Below are 17,374 nucleotides of genomic sequence, written 5' to 3'. Positions count from 1 at the left end.
CCCTCAGTCCACATCATCTTCACTTGCACAAGGAATCATCAACTCCCACTGACACAGCTAACTCCCAAATCTGGATATTCACCACCGGGTTTTTTCCTCCAGTGGGAGCTCTGGTTTCACATCACCAGATGTTGGACGTTTCAAACAGGATGTCTTACAGTCATCTCAGACTCATTCTATGTAAAACAAAGCTTATTGTCTTTCTCTTTCAAACCCATCCCTCTTCAGAACTTATTTCAGTTGATGGTACCATATCTTTTCATTCATCAGCTACAAGATTTTAGAGTTACCCTCCCTCACTCTCCTATAAACAATCACTTGCCAGATTTTGTCCATCTTCTCATCACAACATCTGTTTAATTCTCTCCATTCCCTTGACCACCATCCTAATTTAGACCCTCATAACCTCTTAACTGGTTTATTTAAATGGCCTTCTAATTTCTCTATCTCAAATTTCTCCCCTATTCAATCCATCCTCCATACGGCTGCCCCAAAATATCCCTAAACCACAGGTTGTATTGTGTCACACTTTAGTTCAATATACCCCACTGGCTTCCTGTTGTCTCTTTATTCAAATGTGTACCCCTCAACCTGATGTTTAAAGCCTTTGATAAGCTGGCCCCAATCTATCTTTCCCTTATACCTTTACATACTCTTCATTCTTTTTTCCCCCCTGAGGCTGGGGTTAAGTGACTTGCCCAGGGTCACACAACTAGGAAGTTTTAAGTGTCTGAGACCAGATTTGAACTCGGGTCCTCCTGAATTCAGGGCTGGTGCTCTATCCACTGAGCCACCTAGCTGCCCTCATACTCTTCATTCTAATCAATGGATTTTTAAATTTTATTTTGCTCTTTCTCAGACATTGTATTCCATCTCCCATCTCTGTTTCCATATCTTTGCGTAGGCTATTTTTTTCCTAGTGAAAACTGACATGAATAAAAAATTATTTACTCAGTAATTATTATATGCAAAGAACAATGCTAAACCTGTGAAAATAAATAAAAAGTAAGACAGTTCTTCATCTCAAAAAGAACTCACATTTTAATAGGGGGAGACAAAATATATGAAGGTTCAGCTACAGGACAAATGGAAAGCCAATAGATAGTAATGCATTTTCTTTAGTGTCTTTTTCATTGATAGCAGCATATTTGTTTTTGCTATTGAGACTTTTGACAAGGTCAAGGACTTTAATGAAGAAAACTTTCTTTTCTGGGTCTTCTGCAGCTGTGGCTGCTGAGAAAGGGGCTGAAGCATCCATTGAGGCAGCTTCTAGGTTTTTTAGCAGCTGCTTGCTTGAGTCTTCATGAAGGTTTCTTTCTTAGAAACCTTACCCATTGAAGGGATGGGTTGAGAACAGGGTTGATGAACTTAATTGTTGAATATTTTTTTCATTCATGCCTGACTCTTTGTGATTCCCTTTGGGGGGTTTCTTGGCAGAGATACTGGAGTGGTTTGCCATTTCCTTTTCCAGCTCATTTTACAGAGGAGTAAACTGAGGCAAGCAGGATTAAGTGATCTATCCAGGATCACACAGCAGGTGGCTTGACATTTCCTATTCCAGCTCAGAAGGCCTTGGTTCTCTTGCCTGCCCACTGGTGACAATTGATTGTAATTGATAGTGGTGATAGAGTGGGAGATGCTGGGACTCTCTCTCTCTGTCTCTCTGTTTCTTTGTGTCTCTGTCTCTCTCTCTCTTTCTCTCTCTCTCTCTAAGCAGAGGATGCTTCCCGGGATGACAGTTATGAAGGTCAGAGTTGCAGCAGAGCCACTGGTCTAGTAGAGTAGAGTATTGCCAATATTCACTTTAACCAACTAGATTAATATATTTTTATTTATTTACACATTTACATGTTGTTTTCTTCAGTAGACTACAAATGCCTTAAGGATGAAAGCTCTTCATTTAAGTCCCAACTAAAATCCATTCTCTTAACTGAAAATCTTCCACAGCCTCTCTAAATTCCAATGCCCACCTTCTCTTATATTCAATTTGTCATGTAGTTTTTTATGTATCTATTTGGTTGCATGATGTCACCTCCATGTGCAGAAACGGATTGTCTCTTGCCTCTTTTTTGTAAATCTAGCTCTTACTATAGTGCTTGGTACATAGGAATGACTGAATGAGTTGCAGTATATGATTGTGATGGAATATACTGTACTATGAGAAATTATGAGCTCAATGATCTTACAAAATATGGACGATATAGTGAAGAAGAAGATGAGCAGAATTGAGTGTTGTATATGGTAACAGCAAAATTGTTTTAAAAACGACTTGAAATTGCATATGTTTAACATATATTAGATTACTTGCCATCTGAGGATGAAGAGGGGAAGGGATGGGAAAATTTGGAATACAAGATTTTGCAAGGATGGATTTTGAAAATTATCCATGCATAAGTTTTGAAAATAAAAAGCTTTAATAAAAAAATAAGAACAACTTGATTGTAAAGGACATAGGAAGGAAGATGTTTTCTGCATCTAGAGAAAGAACTGATAAATTGAATTATATAGAGAATGATTTTATATGTGTAATTATATATACATATATATGTACATATCTGTATCTAATGGTAGCCATCTCTAGGGCAGAGCAGGAAGAAGAGAGGAAAAAAAGAATGTATATGATAATTTCATTATGTATTTAAAAGGAATATTAAGTTGTACATAATAGAATTGCAGTTTCATGTGCAATCAACTTTTTTATCATACTATTATGAAAATACTTGTTTTAATCCATAAATTTTAAAAGAATCTAATCACTGGGGGAAAAACAAAGATCTCCCCCCTTTTTAAATGAAATTTATTTTATTTTCAGTTACAAATTCTCTCCTTCCCTCAAACTCTTCTCCTCATTGAGAAGGCAGGAAATAAAATACCCATTACATACATCACCCATTACCCATTCATATTAAGTCATGCAAAATATATTTCCAGATTGTTATGTTGTCAACAAAAGGCAAGAAAACTAAAGTGAAAAAATGTGTCATTCTGCACTCAAGAGTTCATCAGTTCTCTCTCTGGAAGCAGCAGCAATTTTTATCATGAGTCATTTGGAATTTTCATGGATCATTGTATTGATCAGAATAGTTTAGTTTTTCACAGTTGATCAACATTACATAATAAACACTTAATAAATTTTTATTGATTGATTGATTTTTTTTATCTTTGGATCCCAGTGCCTCACAAAGAGTTTACAATTACAGTAGGTACTTAATTAATGTTCACTGGCTGATTGGTTGATTTTGGGGATAAATGACTAGGTGTATTGGATTTTCCTACTTCTATGTTTACAATTCATCTTTTTCTTTCTTCAGTTTGTTCCCCCAAAAGCAGTGTACATGTGAAGGCATGGAGGGGGTAAAAAGTTACAATTATCAAAATGCCTACAGCTGGAGTGATCTCAGTGAAGTAAAAGCAAGAAGAAAGGTCGAGTTTAAACACTTCCAGAGGAGGTAATGTGGATAGGATATTTTGCAGCATCATTCTGCCTATATTCTGGAGGAAAGGACTTAAATAGAAAACAAAAGAACTGGCTATGGAGTCAGATACATGTTTCAGGCAGGGTAGAACCACCTTTGTCTTGGATAGCAGACGTATTGTCCTGGGACCAGGCTTCTGGGAGGGCCCCAGGAGAGGAATTGTTAATAGCTCATCCTCTTTCCCCTTTCTCGGGTTCTGTACATGGGTCCAGTCTCTGTTCTGAAAGTGGATCAGATCAATGAGAAACAGGGAAGAAGGCAAAAAAAAGGGAAAAAAAGAAACTTTGGGAGAGAATAAGGGAGAAAAAAACCTATTGGGAATTTAAATCTTCTGTAGGTATAGATGGCTTGGTTTTATATCTGTGAGTATGTGTATGTGTATATGTATATCTATATTTGAACCTTTCTGTGAATATAATGGTATATACATGTATATATAAAAATGCTCTCACACCCATTATATACATATACACACATAAAATGTATAACACACACATATATATATGTGTGTGTGTGTATGTGTGTGTGTATTTATTTATGTATAAATTTCCAAGAGAGCTCCTTAGTCATTAACACTGATTAATACCTTTGTGAGTAGAACTATGGGGGTCAGGGGAGAAAAGCTCAGGAAAAAAAGAAATAGAACTTCTGTCCTCACTGATCTTATTATAGAATTGTAGAAATCTCTTTAGATTAGGATCTTGCCTTTATCAAAGTAAAAATAACTGGCATTTACAGTACTTTTAAGGTTTGCAAAGTGTCTTAAAATATCATCTCATTTTATGTTCAGAATAACCCTGGGAGGTAGGTATGAGCTATTATTATCCTCATTTTATAAATAAGAAAGCTGAGCCAGACACTTGTTAAGTGAGACACTTATTAAGTGACTTGTTTAGGATTATACAGCTAGTTAGTGCCTGAATCTGGATTTGAACTCAGGTCCAGGTCCAATACTATTCCTTTCACCAGCTACCTAGATTACTGAATCTTATAAGTCATCTATTCCAAACTCTTCATTTTAAAGATGAGGAAACCGAGTCCCAGAGAGAGAAAATGACTTAGCCAGGATTACACCCCGAGTTAGTAACAGAGCCAGTCTAGAACTCAAGTCATTCTGATTCTAATAGGAAGAAAACAAGCATCTATTAAGTACCTGCTGTATGCCAGGCATAGTGTTAAGTGTTTTTACAAACATTGCCTCATTTGATTTTTAAAATAATCTTGGGAGGCAGATTATGAATCCCATTTTACAAAATCTGAGGCAGACAGCGGTTACTTGCCTAGAGTTTCACAGCTAGTCAATTTATGAGGCTGGATTTGAACTCGGATCTTCCACATTCCAGATCCAATCCTTTACCCACTATTGCTGCTGAAGGGTAGAGACTACACCCAGAAAGACCTGAGTTCAAATCCTGTCTCAGACACTTATTGGCTATGAGATCTTGGGCAAGTCACTTAACTTATATTTGCCTCAATCCACTCCAGTGTCCTTGCCAAGGAAGTCTCATGGAGAGCGTGGTTCATGGTTCACAAAGAGCGGGATATGACTGAATGGCTGAGAACAACACGGGTGGGAATCACATCTCTTTCCTCAGACTGGGCTGGGACTTTGTCCACAGGATCATTTAATCACTTAATTAATTAACTAACTAATTAATCATTTAATGTGCTCATGGGCAGACAGATTGCAGTCCATTCTGTTAAGGTTTCTTTCTCTCAAGCAGAGAAGGCCTCCCTCGCCCTCCGCCTCTGCTGGCTCAGCCCAACCTTCCTTTTGGGTACCCGGTCCATGGTGTGGAGGTGATGCCTTTTCACACCGTGGTGATCCCAGGTAAGTGGAGCCCGCTGACTGCTTTTCTCTAATGCCCATGGTGGCTCTCTGCCATTATCCCAGGGGCAGCTCCTTATAGATCTCTCTCCAAGGAAAGATCTTAGGTCATCTTATCTCTAATTCTGGATTGGACACAAGGATGGGTCTCCTTGGAGACAGAAAAAGAGACAAAATAGTCTCTGAGCTCTGGTCCATCACAGTGGACATGAGCCTATGTTTGTATTTATTTTGTAATTTATTTTGTATTTTTTGTAATTTATTTTGTAATTTATTTTTGTAATTTAATCATGGGATTTTTTTTTAGTAGTTCATGAAACAGGTATGGTTTTTAGCTTCTTAGCTGACAGTTTATTTGTTGACATAGCTAACCATCATTTTGTTCCCATGCCCATTATATTCTATATAATATAGAATATTATAGAATAGAATTATAGAATATATTTATTTGAAACAAGAATAAAGTCTTTTAAATTTAGACCCTACATTCTTTCACTTAAATCTCAGGGAATATGTATATGCCATACAATTAATTTAAAGAGAAAAAAAAAACAGTTCTTTTCAGGCTAGAGGCTGATAGTTTTTACCCTTAATAGCAAAAAGAAGAATTGATATCAGCATGACAAAGCTGCCAGATGCTCCTAAATTAGATTCCAGAGACACTTCCCATTGAGAGGCACATTGGATATAACTTCCAAATTAAATTTCATTTTTTTCAGTGTGAATAGTTATTTATTTTTTCTTCCTTCCTTCCTTCATTCATTTATCCATCCATTCATCCATTCATTGATTCACTTATCTACCTATCTATCTATTCATTCACTCATTTATCTATCTTTCTATTTATGTATTTATTTTCCTCCACACCCACTGGAAAAAAGAAAGAAGAAAAACAATTCACCTTTAACAATATGCATAGTCAAACAAAATAAGTTCCCACACTGACCATGTCCAAATATGGGGCATCTAGGTGGCACAGTGGATAGAGTTCCAGCCTTGGAGTCAGGAGGAAATCCAGCTTTAGACACTAACTGTGTGGTCTTGGGTAGGTCACTTAACCATGTGTGCCTTGGTTTCGTCATCTGTAAAATGGGCTGGAGAAGGAAATGGCAAAACTACAGTATCTTTGACAAAAAAACCTCCAAATGGAGTCATGAAGAGCTGTACCCAATTAATTGATTAAACAACAACTACCACAATAATAACAAAAGATGTGTATCTCATTTTGCATATTAGTCCATCATCTCTCTCTCTCGAGATGGGTAACATTCTTCAGCATTGGTCCTTTGGAATCAGGATTAGTCTTTGTATGATCAGAGTTCTTAAGTTTTTCAAAATTGTTCATTTTTTTTTTACAATAGTATTACTGTTCTGCTTACTTTACTCTGCATCAGTTCATACAAGTTTTTTTTCAAGTTTCCCTATATCTTTCATTATTTCTTAGAGCAATCAGTAAGTACATTATATATATAAAACTTTTTAGGGAAACTCTTTGATTAACCCAGATGATGATCCATCTGTTATTTAATAATAGCTAATATTTATATGATACTTATTATGTGCAAGAAACTATGCAAAGCACTTTATAACTATTATTTCACTTGATCCTCACAACAATCAGGAGAGGTGAATGTTTTTGTCATCCTGATTTTATTGATGAGAAAATCAACAGAGTATACCCATTTCCTATTGGCCACTTCAGGCCCTCCATGTAAAACCTGCTGGAGGGAAGGGGAAGTTTTTAAGAATTTCTCTTTATTTATTTTTTGAGGCAATTGGGGTTAAGTGCCTTGTCCATGGTCCCACAGCTAGGAAGTGTTAAGTGTCTGAGGCTGTATTTGAACTCAGCTCCTTTTGACTCCAGGGGCAGTGGTCTCTCCACTGCCCCTCTAGCTGACCCTCCCCTTTACTTCTTGCAGGAAGACATATTACAAGGGAGAGGAGTGGAATGAGTTATGAGTTTCTTTTCTTCCTTTGATGTAACTGGAAAAGTACTTAATTTTTTTTTCAGTTCTAATTACTATCTGCCTCATACCATGTTTGCCAGGAAAATAAATGAATGCATTATTGTCTTGACACAAAAGTGATGGACTCAAAATTCAAAAGTCAATTATTTTTGGATATGGCCAATGTGGGAATTTGTTTAGCTAGTCTATTACAATGGTTTGGTTGGGTTTTGTTTTGTTTTTAATTGGATGAGAGGGGAAGGAGGCAAGGAAGAACAAAAAATGTTTGTTAATTGAGAAAAGAAGAGCAAAGAAACCACTGATTTCTTTCTTTGTCCTCTCCTATTTTTTCTCAAGGCCTCCAGTTTGATGGACCAGTGGCATCAATCTACAAGGTAGTAGTCACTATTGTGATAGTGATCGTAATAACCCATTCAAATTGTATCAGATTGTCCATTATATAGAGGCAGGAGGATGGTAAGATAAGGAAACTGCAGCCAAAGGAACACTGCCTTGAGACCATAATGGTAGCTGTAGAGATCTGGAAGGCACCTCAAAATACTGACCAATTGGGCCTTGGATATACTTCTGCTTTGGTCAGCATGATAGCCAGGCCAGTGGAATGCTTCTTTGGATCAGGATTCTTCAGAAATTCTAATTTCTGGGGGCAGCTAGGTGGGGCAATGGATAGAGCACTAGCCCTGAAGTCAGAAGGGCTTGAATTCAAATCTGGTCTCAGACACTTAACACTTCCTAGCTGTGTGACCCTGGGCAAGTCACTTAACTCCAATGGCCTCAGCAAAAAATAAATAAATAAATAAATAAATAAATAAATTTATCACATTCCTACCTAGGAATACTTTGTCAGATGGCACTGACCACTAAAGTGGGATAATTTTGAGCATATGAGAAATAGGCTGGAGATATGAATGTTTTAATTATGTACCCAAAATATATAATAAATAAAAAATATAACTTACCAGTTGTAGACAAGGATTTGGTACTAGTTTTTGTCAACAATATTCTCAACTCCATGTTACATAACAGCATATTACAAATCAGCAAAGGGAAATTAAAATGAGAATTAACTTCATTCTTAAATCCATATGAGATGAAATAAGGTCAGACATTAAGGAGTTATTTAAATCTGAAGAAGGAATAATTGAAGAACTTAAACGCAGTGTACCTAATAATGAAATGGTTGGCAAAAATAATGGTGATGTCTTGAATGATTTTGAAATGGGGATGGGTATATTGAGAATAGAATTTTAAAAGCATTTGTTTGAGTAATGAACCCAATTAATACATCAATTATACTAAAATGATAATTTTTTAAAGCTGGTATTTATTAAAACAATCATGAATGAATTCTCCCACAATATTTTACAATATTAAAATATTTTAGGACCTACACTTAATGGTATATTTGGTGGCCATTGCCACAGTCAGGAAAATAGAAAGAAGATAAAGCTATGTAAGAGTACTTCTTAGAAAAGGCATTGAATGTCACCATGGAGGAAGTTTCTTGAGAATTACATCAATATCTAGCCAAACACTGATATAGAAAACTTGAGCGCTATATGCATTATATCTAGAAGGTGTTAAAACACAAACATGACATTTAAAAATTTTGAGAGATCATTTCTTGTTAGGTTCTTACTAAGTGCTAATGAGATAATGAGATATTAGGTTCTTACTAAGTGCTAAGTCAGTACTTAACAATTCTCTAGTTCCGGCCTTTACTGGGAGTTTTACTTGTGAATTCCTGGGGAGGAGCAAGTTAATTGGTTGAAGTAATTTTTCCCAGAAGCCCTTGCGTTATCCCACACCCATTCTCTGAGAGGATAAAAGAGGACGGCACTCCAGAGAGAGAGAGTCTCTGCTCTAGGCCAGACTTGAGGCGGCTTTCTGGAGGAAGAAGTCTCTCCTCTAGACCAGAGAGTGATTGGCAGTCTCTGGAGACAACAGCACGTTACATATTGGCATCCACAACGTGGGGCAAGGACTTATTCTGAGCCTTTCAGAGGGGCTAGCCCAGACCTTGGCATTTAAGGACTTATTCTGAGCCCTTCAGAGGAGCTAGACTGGACCATAGCAATTTCTGGATAATTAGTGTGTGTGTACATGGTGGGGGGAGAGGGGACAAGTATATGTGTTCGTGTGTGTGAATTTTAAAGATAATATGGGAACTTGAGAGGTAAAGAAATTAGGAGAGAGGAAAAAAAAAGGAGAGAGAAAAACATTAAAGAAGGAAGTTCTGGGAAATATCTGATTGTGGTTATAACAAGAATAACAGAAAAATATTCAAGTTGGATCAAATACAAAATATCTTATGTAACATTAATATAATGAACAAAAAACCCAGTCATGTCAAGGGAATAGTCATGAAATTCTAGCTTCCCTACAAACTTGGAAAATGATAGGTTCAGGTCTATATGTATTGGCTCAAGTGCTTCCCAATGTTGCACAAATTACTAATAAAGTTCTTTTTACCATTTTCCTCTCTGATGCAAGCCTTGATACCATCCTTTTTTTTACTCAAAAGATGAAAACAGCAGTGACCCTTCCAAAGTACATTTTTTACATTTTCTACAAAACATTCAGAGCTTATTATTTTAAATCAATAACAACAACAACCACAAACAGTCTGTAGATAATTTGAAGGAAACAATATATTGGCCAAGGAGCAAAAAGTATATACCAAAAAGTCTGAAGGATTTAAAGAGCAATTAATTATTAATTTGATAAGTATTGAATAAGCCTCTAGAAAGCACCATAACATCAACATTCCCTTTATTCATAATTACAGAACCTTTTATTCAGTTATGCCTTTGTCATATACCATAAATATAAAATGTATTGAGGCAATGTGAGAATTTCTGAATATTTGATATCCATATTGAAAACCATTTCTATTTGAAATATGCCACTGATGCCATGTCAAGAACAATTGTACAAAATATGGAATCTTTCAGGGACACAATTTAAATTCACTGCCAATTATTGAAAGACATCAAATTGTCATTTGGATGGGATAAATGTAAAATCCTTAATATTTTTCAAGACAGAGTAAAGAATGAAATATTTAAACTTGAATCTAGAGATAAAATTGAACCAACTGAAACAGGTAAGATGCACAAGCAATTTTATCTCCTATAGACAAGACAAAATAAGTTTATGGTTATGAATGAAGTAGCTGGAGTTGAGTATGTTAAGAAATTAACTGGGTACCTTGAAGAATTAACTGGGCTTGGGAAGAACACATTGAAAACGAATCCTTGTGCAGTATTAGTTGTAACAATATGTTTGCTATGGTAAGATGCATTCTATAAATAGAAGGTGTTCAAACAAAAACATGACATTTAAAAAGTTTGAGAGATGGTTTTGGATAATTAATCATTTTATTAACAATGGTAGCATATGAGCAATAAAATGGGTCAATGACTCTTTGGCTGCCAAAGAGGAATCATGGGAGTGAGCTCACAGTTTATATGCTCTGAGTGGCTATTCTTGAGGGTGGCAATCCACTCTGATTGGTTAACAAATGAAAGAGAATAAATATAACAATGAGAGGTGGACCTGTTCCAATGAAAGATTGGGAGAATGTAACTTTGAATATGCCATTTACTTTTAAATTGCCCAGTTTTGGGCAATCAAATCAAAGAATTTTTCACCCATACCTGTGTAGAACACAATGGGCTTCTCCATCTCAGTGGGGTCTGAACAAGGTTTAGGAGAAAATTAATCCAATCTCAACAACAATATCCTTAAGAGGTCAGTTCCAATGGTCTTGTGATGAAGAGAGTCATCTACATCCAGAGAGATCACTGTGAGAACTGTGTGGCTCATAACATAGCAATTTCACTCTTTTTGTTGTTGTTTGCTTGCATTTTGTTTTCTTCCTCATTTTTCCTTTTTGATCTGGTTTTTCTTGTGCAGTATGATCATTATATAAATATGTATACATATATAGAATTTAACATTTATTTTAGCATGTTTAACATATACTGGATTACTTGCCATCTAGGGGAGAGGGTGAGAAAAAGGGGGGGGAAAGTTGGAACATAGAATTTTGCAAGGGTCAATGTTGAAAAATTATCCATGCATATTTTTTGAAAATAAAAAGCTTTAATAAAAAAAAGTTTACAAAAAAATAAAAAACCTAATGTCCTCAGTGTCTAAAGACTGAGCCTTGAAATGAGGACGTTAGGGGAAAAAAGGGGGAGAAAATCTGGATCTCTCCAAATCATTGGCTATTAATAATCATTTATTTCAACACTCTGTACAATGTCAATGAAACACAGGACTCATCATCCCAATGCAGTTAGGGAAAGACTAAGAAATCCTTAATTACAGGGAAGAAGATTGATAGAAGTAAAGTAGACTGAGAGCCAGAGAACTATCTCAGGTAAATCTCTAGAATAAAGACTGATAGGCTGAGGTTAAGAACACTTGCTCTCACTGCAATTGCCTACTGGGATTATTTAATTTAATCCAATGTGGGTATGTTGAGTGGGTGGGTGGGGGTAGGAATTATCCAGCGCAGAAATATAACATTTCTTCTCCACTACCCCAACTCTAGGTTACCATAACGGCTTCTCTGGGGAACCTTAACAGTCTTGCTGATACCCCAGGTCAGGAGATATTGGGTAGAGGTGAGAAGCAGATGATCATTGAGACCTCTTCCAGAAATCTGTTAAATTTCATCCTTCAGCATGTGACCTATACCAGTACCACGTACTACTCCAACACTATGGATATTGGTGAGATACCATCTTTAAACCTCAGGAAACAAAAGCAGCTAGGTGGTGCAGTGGATAGAGCCCCAGCCCTGAAGACAGGAGGACCTGAGTTCAATCTGGTCTCAGACACTTAACACTTCTTGGCTGTATCACTTACCCCCAATTGCCTCAGCCAAAAATAATGATAATAAACATTGTTAGAAAAATATCCATTAGTACTCTCACAAAGTGCCTCTTCCAGAAAGCTGCCCGAGTTTAAGTTGGGATGAGTAGAGGAAAGTGTTTCTTTATTACTTGCTTCACTCTCTGAGTCTCCCCACCTCAGGACATTTTACCAAAGGAGGGAATCCTCCCATAACAATCCTTCCCACCACAGTTCAGTCAGTTCATCTAGAGACATTCTCTATCAATGAACTAATTCTCCAGGAATCACTCAAAGACCTGCTCATACTCTGCATAGGAGGGTACAGAGCCCTAAACAAAGGCTCATGAAGTGCATTCTTTTCTCCCTACCTTTAGAACCTAGTTTCTTAACTGTGTTTCACAACCTGTAACTCAGTGTGACTTATTATCAGTAAATCTTTGATTTACTCAGGATCAAGTAAAAATTTCTCAGGTGAAAACAGGTTGTGAGTGGAAAAAGTTTAAGAAATCCTGCTCTAGAAGAGGCTCTGAAATCAGGCCATTAAGATGAGTTCTAGAAATGAGGTAAGGGAGGTACCCCAGGAGGAAAGGACCTAGATGGAAGAGGAGACATTTAAAACATACTTGTCTACTTGTGACAATGTATTATGCCAGGCTCTGGTATATGCAAAGACAAATAATAAATAATCCTAATAGGAGATATAGAGTCCCTACTCTCAAGAAACTTCTAGTATGATAGGGAAGTTTGCAGGCAGCTTATGGGGACTTTCACAAACATAAAGACAATAATAAATTACCCCTTTGGGTCAAATAATTTTCCATTTGTAACTACCCAAGAGAAATTAAGGAACTTCTTCACTGTAATTTAGGATGTCAGAAGGAACATCACAATGGATACCTATGATTTTCATCATATTCCCCCAACCTTCTCCAGGATAGAGCTTTTGAAATTGAATCCAAATGTGGAGATGTCCAGACCCTGAAACCTTATTCCTTCTCTTTCCAGTGAGTCTTGAGTTGGGCTATTTAGTAGCTAAGTTTCCTGTGATCATCCGTCAGCCCATCATGCCTAAGTTATTTGACCCTGGTCCAGGTAAGTCCTTTGTAGGTTTGCTGGAATTTATTGAAATGGTTTCTTGCATAATGATAAATGTTGGAGGGATAGTGGGAAAACTAGGGCACTGATACATTGTTGGTAGAGTTGTGCAATGATACAACCATTCTAGAGAATAATCTGGGCAATAAAACTGTGCATACTCTATGAGCCAGCAGTGCCATTACGGTCTGTATCCCAAGAAAATCATAAAGGAGGGAAAAGTGCAAAAATGTTTGTAGCTCTTTTGTGGTAGCAAAGAATTGGAAAAAAAGTCGATGCCCATCAATTGGGGAATGGTGAACAAGTTGTGGTACATGAAGGTAAGGAAATATTACTGTTGCATTAAAAAATGATGAACAAGCTGATTTTAGAAAGGCCTGGAAAGGTTTACAAGCAGAACCAGGAATACACTGTACATAATAATGTCAAGAATGTGCAATGATGAACTGTGAAAGACTTGGTTCTTCTCAGTGGCTCAATGATCCAAAGCAGTCCTGATAGACTTTGGACAGAAAATGCCATCTGCATCCAGAAAAAGAACTATGGAGATTGAATGTAAAACAACAGATAGTATGTTCACTTCTTTTTTCTGATTTTTTTCTCTCCCATGGTTTTTCCCTTTTGCTCTGATTTTTCTCTCCCAACATGACTCATAAAGCAATGTGTATTAAAAATAAATAAACTAAGTTAAAGAAAAAATGGAACTGGAGATGGGGACAAAGGAAAGAATCTGAAACTCAAACATTTTAAAAACAAAAATAAATGTAACTGGGGGAGCTGAAGTCAGGAGGATCTGAGTTCAAATTTGGCCTCAAATACTTGCTGGCTGTGTGACCCTGCATAAGTCATTTAACTCCAATTGCCTTAGCCCAAAACAAACAAACAAACATAAATAAATAAAATGTAACTGAAGAAAATATTAAATAAATAAATTTCAAAAAATCAAAAACAAACAAAACCAATCAAATAAAAAAATACGGTTTCTTGCTTGATCTTGAAATTAAAAACAAACAAACAAACAAAACCCCCAAACACCAACTCTAAGCATTTGAACAAGAGGATAAAGTAACATATTTCCTTGGGAATTTTGCCCTGAAATCATTATCTCACCCTTTAATTATAATTCTTTTTTCTTTGTTATTTGGAAATGACCTTTAAGCCATTCTTAAATATAGCATGATATATCTCAATTACATTATTATTTATTTTTCAACTGTTTTTCTTTCCTTTGCCAAACCTAACCAGAAAAGTCAACGTGTTTTGTTTTCTTTTCTTTTTTACATTGAGATTTCTTTCTTTCTTTTTCTTTCTTTCTTTCTTTCTTTCTTTCTTTCTTTCTTTCTTTCTTTCTTTCTTTCTTTCTTTCTTTCTTTCTTTCTTTCTTTCTTTCTTCCTTCCTTCCTTCCTTCCTTCCTTCCTTCCTTCCTTCCTTCCTTCCTTCCTTTCTTTCTTTCTTTCTTTCTTTCTTTCTTTCTTTCTTTCTTTCTTTCTTTCTTTCTTTCTTTCTTTCTTTCTTTCTTTCTTTCTTTCTTTCTTTCTTTCTTTCTTTCTTTCTTTCTTTCTTTCTTCCTTCCTTCCTTTCTTTCTTTCTTTCTTTCTTTCTTTCTCTTTCTTTCTTTCTTTCTTTCTTTCTTTCTTTCTTTCTTTCTTTCTTTCTTTCTTTCTTTCTTTCTTTTCTTTCTTTCTTTCTTTCTTTCTTTCTTTCTTTCTTTCTTTCTTTCTTATTAAAGCTATTTAATTTTCAAAATACATGCATGGATAATTTTTCAACATTAATTCTTGCAAAACCCTGTGTTCCAACTTTCCCCCCCTTCTCTCCACCCCTCCCCTAGATAGCAATAATATCCAATTATATATTAATCCAATATATATTAAACATGATAAAATATATATTACATTGAGATTTCAAGCATTTTTGCTAATAGGTTTTACTAACTTTTTATATTTTTAATTTAACAAGTATTGAGTCAGCTTCTATATACTATGCACTGTGCTGGACACAGGAATTAAAAAGAGAAGTGAAACAAATCTGGCCTTTCTCAAGGAATTGACATTCAATTGGAGATGGAAAATATGACTTCACAAATAAGGAATTACAATTTTTTTTTGCATATTTACATTTATTATGTACTATTTATTACATGTTATATAATATTTATTATACATTATTATTTATTGCATATAAACATACACATATTCTGTACAAACAATACTAATGCAAACAAGATTAGAAGGGAAGTAACAAATTGGGAAAATATTTTTACAGTTAAAGGTTCTGATAAAGGTCTCATTTCCAAAATATATAGAGAACTGACCCTAATTTATAAGAAATCAAACCATTCTCCAATTGATAAATGGTCAAAGGATATGAACAGACAATTCTCAGATGATGAAATTGAAATTATATCCACTCATATGAAAGAGAGTTCCAAATCACTACTGATCAGAGAAATGCAAATTAAGACAACTCTGAGATACCACTACACACCTGTCAGATTGGCTAAGATGACAGGAACAAATAATGATGAATGTTGGAGGGGATGTGGGAAAACTAATACATTGTTGGTGGAGTTGTGAAAGAATCCAATCATTCTGGAGAGCAATTTGGAACTATGCCCAAAAAGTTATCAAACTGTGCATACCCTTTGATTCAGCATTGCTGCTATTGGGCTTATATCCCAAAGAAATACTGAGGAGGGGAAAGGGACCTGTATATGCCAAAATGTTTGTGGCAGCTCTTTTCGTAGTGGCTAGAAACTGGAAGATGAATGGATGTCCATCAGTTGGAGAATGGTTGGATAAATTATGGTATATGAAGGCTATGGAATATTATTGATCTGTAAGAAATGACCAGCAGGAGGAATACAGAGAGGCTTGGAGAGACTTAAATCAACTGATGCTGAGTGAAATGAATAGAACCAGAAGATCGCTGTACACTTCAATGTTGTATGAAGAGGTATTTTGATGGAAGTGGATATCTTCAACATAAAGAAGATCCAACTCACTTCCAGTTGATCAATGATGGACAGAAACAACTACACTCAGAGAAGGAACACTGGGAAGTGAATGTTAATTGTTAGCACTACTGTCTATCTACCCAGGTTACTTATACCTTCGGAATCTAATACTTAACGTGCAACAAGAAAATGGGATTTACACACATATATTGTATCTAGGTTATACTGTAACACATGTAAAATGCATGGGATTGCCTGTTATCTAGGGGAGGGAGTAGAGGGAGGGAGGGGATAATTTGGAAAAATGAATCAAGAGATAATGTTATAAAAAATTACTCATGCATATATACTGTCAAAAAATTATAATTATAAAATAAAAAAATAAATAAAAAGCAAAAAAAAAACCATACACATATAGCAATTCTTTGAGGAGGGCACTGACAACTGAGAACAGCCTTATATAGCACTTGAGCTGAGGGAGATTTCAAGAATTGGAGTGAAGGGCAGCATTTCAGACACAAAGAACTGTTTGAACTATTATATGGAGGTGGAGAAATGGAATGTAGATCAGGGTGGCCAGTCTACAGAACAGAGGAGACCAAAAAATGTGAAATAAGTAGTAGAACAGGGATTACTTTTTTCTTAAATATTTTTAATATTTTATTTTTTTCAATTACATGTAAAATAATTTTGAACATTAAAAAATTTGAATACAAATTCTCTCATCTTCTCCCAACTTCCCTTCACTGAGAAGGCAATCAATTTAATATAAATTATACATGTGCAACCATGGAAAATATATTTCCATATTAGCCATGATTCAAAAGAAAACACAGACTAAAACTACCAAACTTTACCAAATCAAAAAACCCAAACAAAGCCAACAACTTCCCCTCCACCAGAAAAATAAAGTTTCAAACAAAGTTAGCTTTGATTAGTGTTCAGACTCCATCAGTTTTTTCTTTGGAGGTAGATGGCATTTTTCATCATAAGTCCTTTGGAATTGTCTTGAATCTCTGTATTGCTGAAATAGCTAAATCATTCACAGTTGAGCCTTGTACAATATTGTTATTACAGTGTACAGTGATCTTCTGGTTCTGTTCAATTTGCATTTTTTATGGCACAATAGTATTCCATCATAATTATGTGCCACAAATTGCTCAGCCATTCCGCAATTTATGGGCA

General features: G+C 35.7%; 1 protein-coding gene across 1 annotated transcript in view; it reads left to right on the top strand.

The window, feature by feature from the left end:
• Positions 1-17,374, top strand: part of LOC141539029 (beta-1,4 N-acetylgalactosaminyltransferase 2-like) — a 76,038-nt gene that overhangs the window by 20,252 nt on the left and 38,412 nt on the right. Inside the window, exons 3-7 of the mRNA XM_074261240.1 lie at positions 3,312-3,449; positions 5,201-5,307; positions 7,608-7,645; positions 11,833-12,013; positions 13,143-13,229. Coding sequence (XP_074117341.1) covers positions 3,312-3,449; positions 5,201-5,307; positions 7,608-7,645; positions 11,833-12,013; positions 13,143-13,229 — 551 coding nt within the window. The remainder of the gene's footprint in view (positions 1-3,311; positions 3,450-5,200; positions 5,308-7,607; positions 7,646-11,832; positions 12,014-13,142; positions 13,230-17,374) is intronic.

The sequence above is a fragment of the Sminthopsis crassicaudata genome, chromosome 4, assembly GCF_048593235.1.
Source record: "Sminthopsis crassicaudata isolate SCR6 chromosome 4, ASM4859323v1, whole genome shotgun sequence".
Classification (NCBI taxonomy): domain Eukaryota; kingdom Metazoa; phylum Chordata; class Mammalia; order Dasyuromorphia; family Dasyuridae; genus Sminthopsis; species Sminthopsis crassicaudata.
This window is presented reverse-complemented; position numbering and strand designations above follow the sequence as displayed.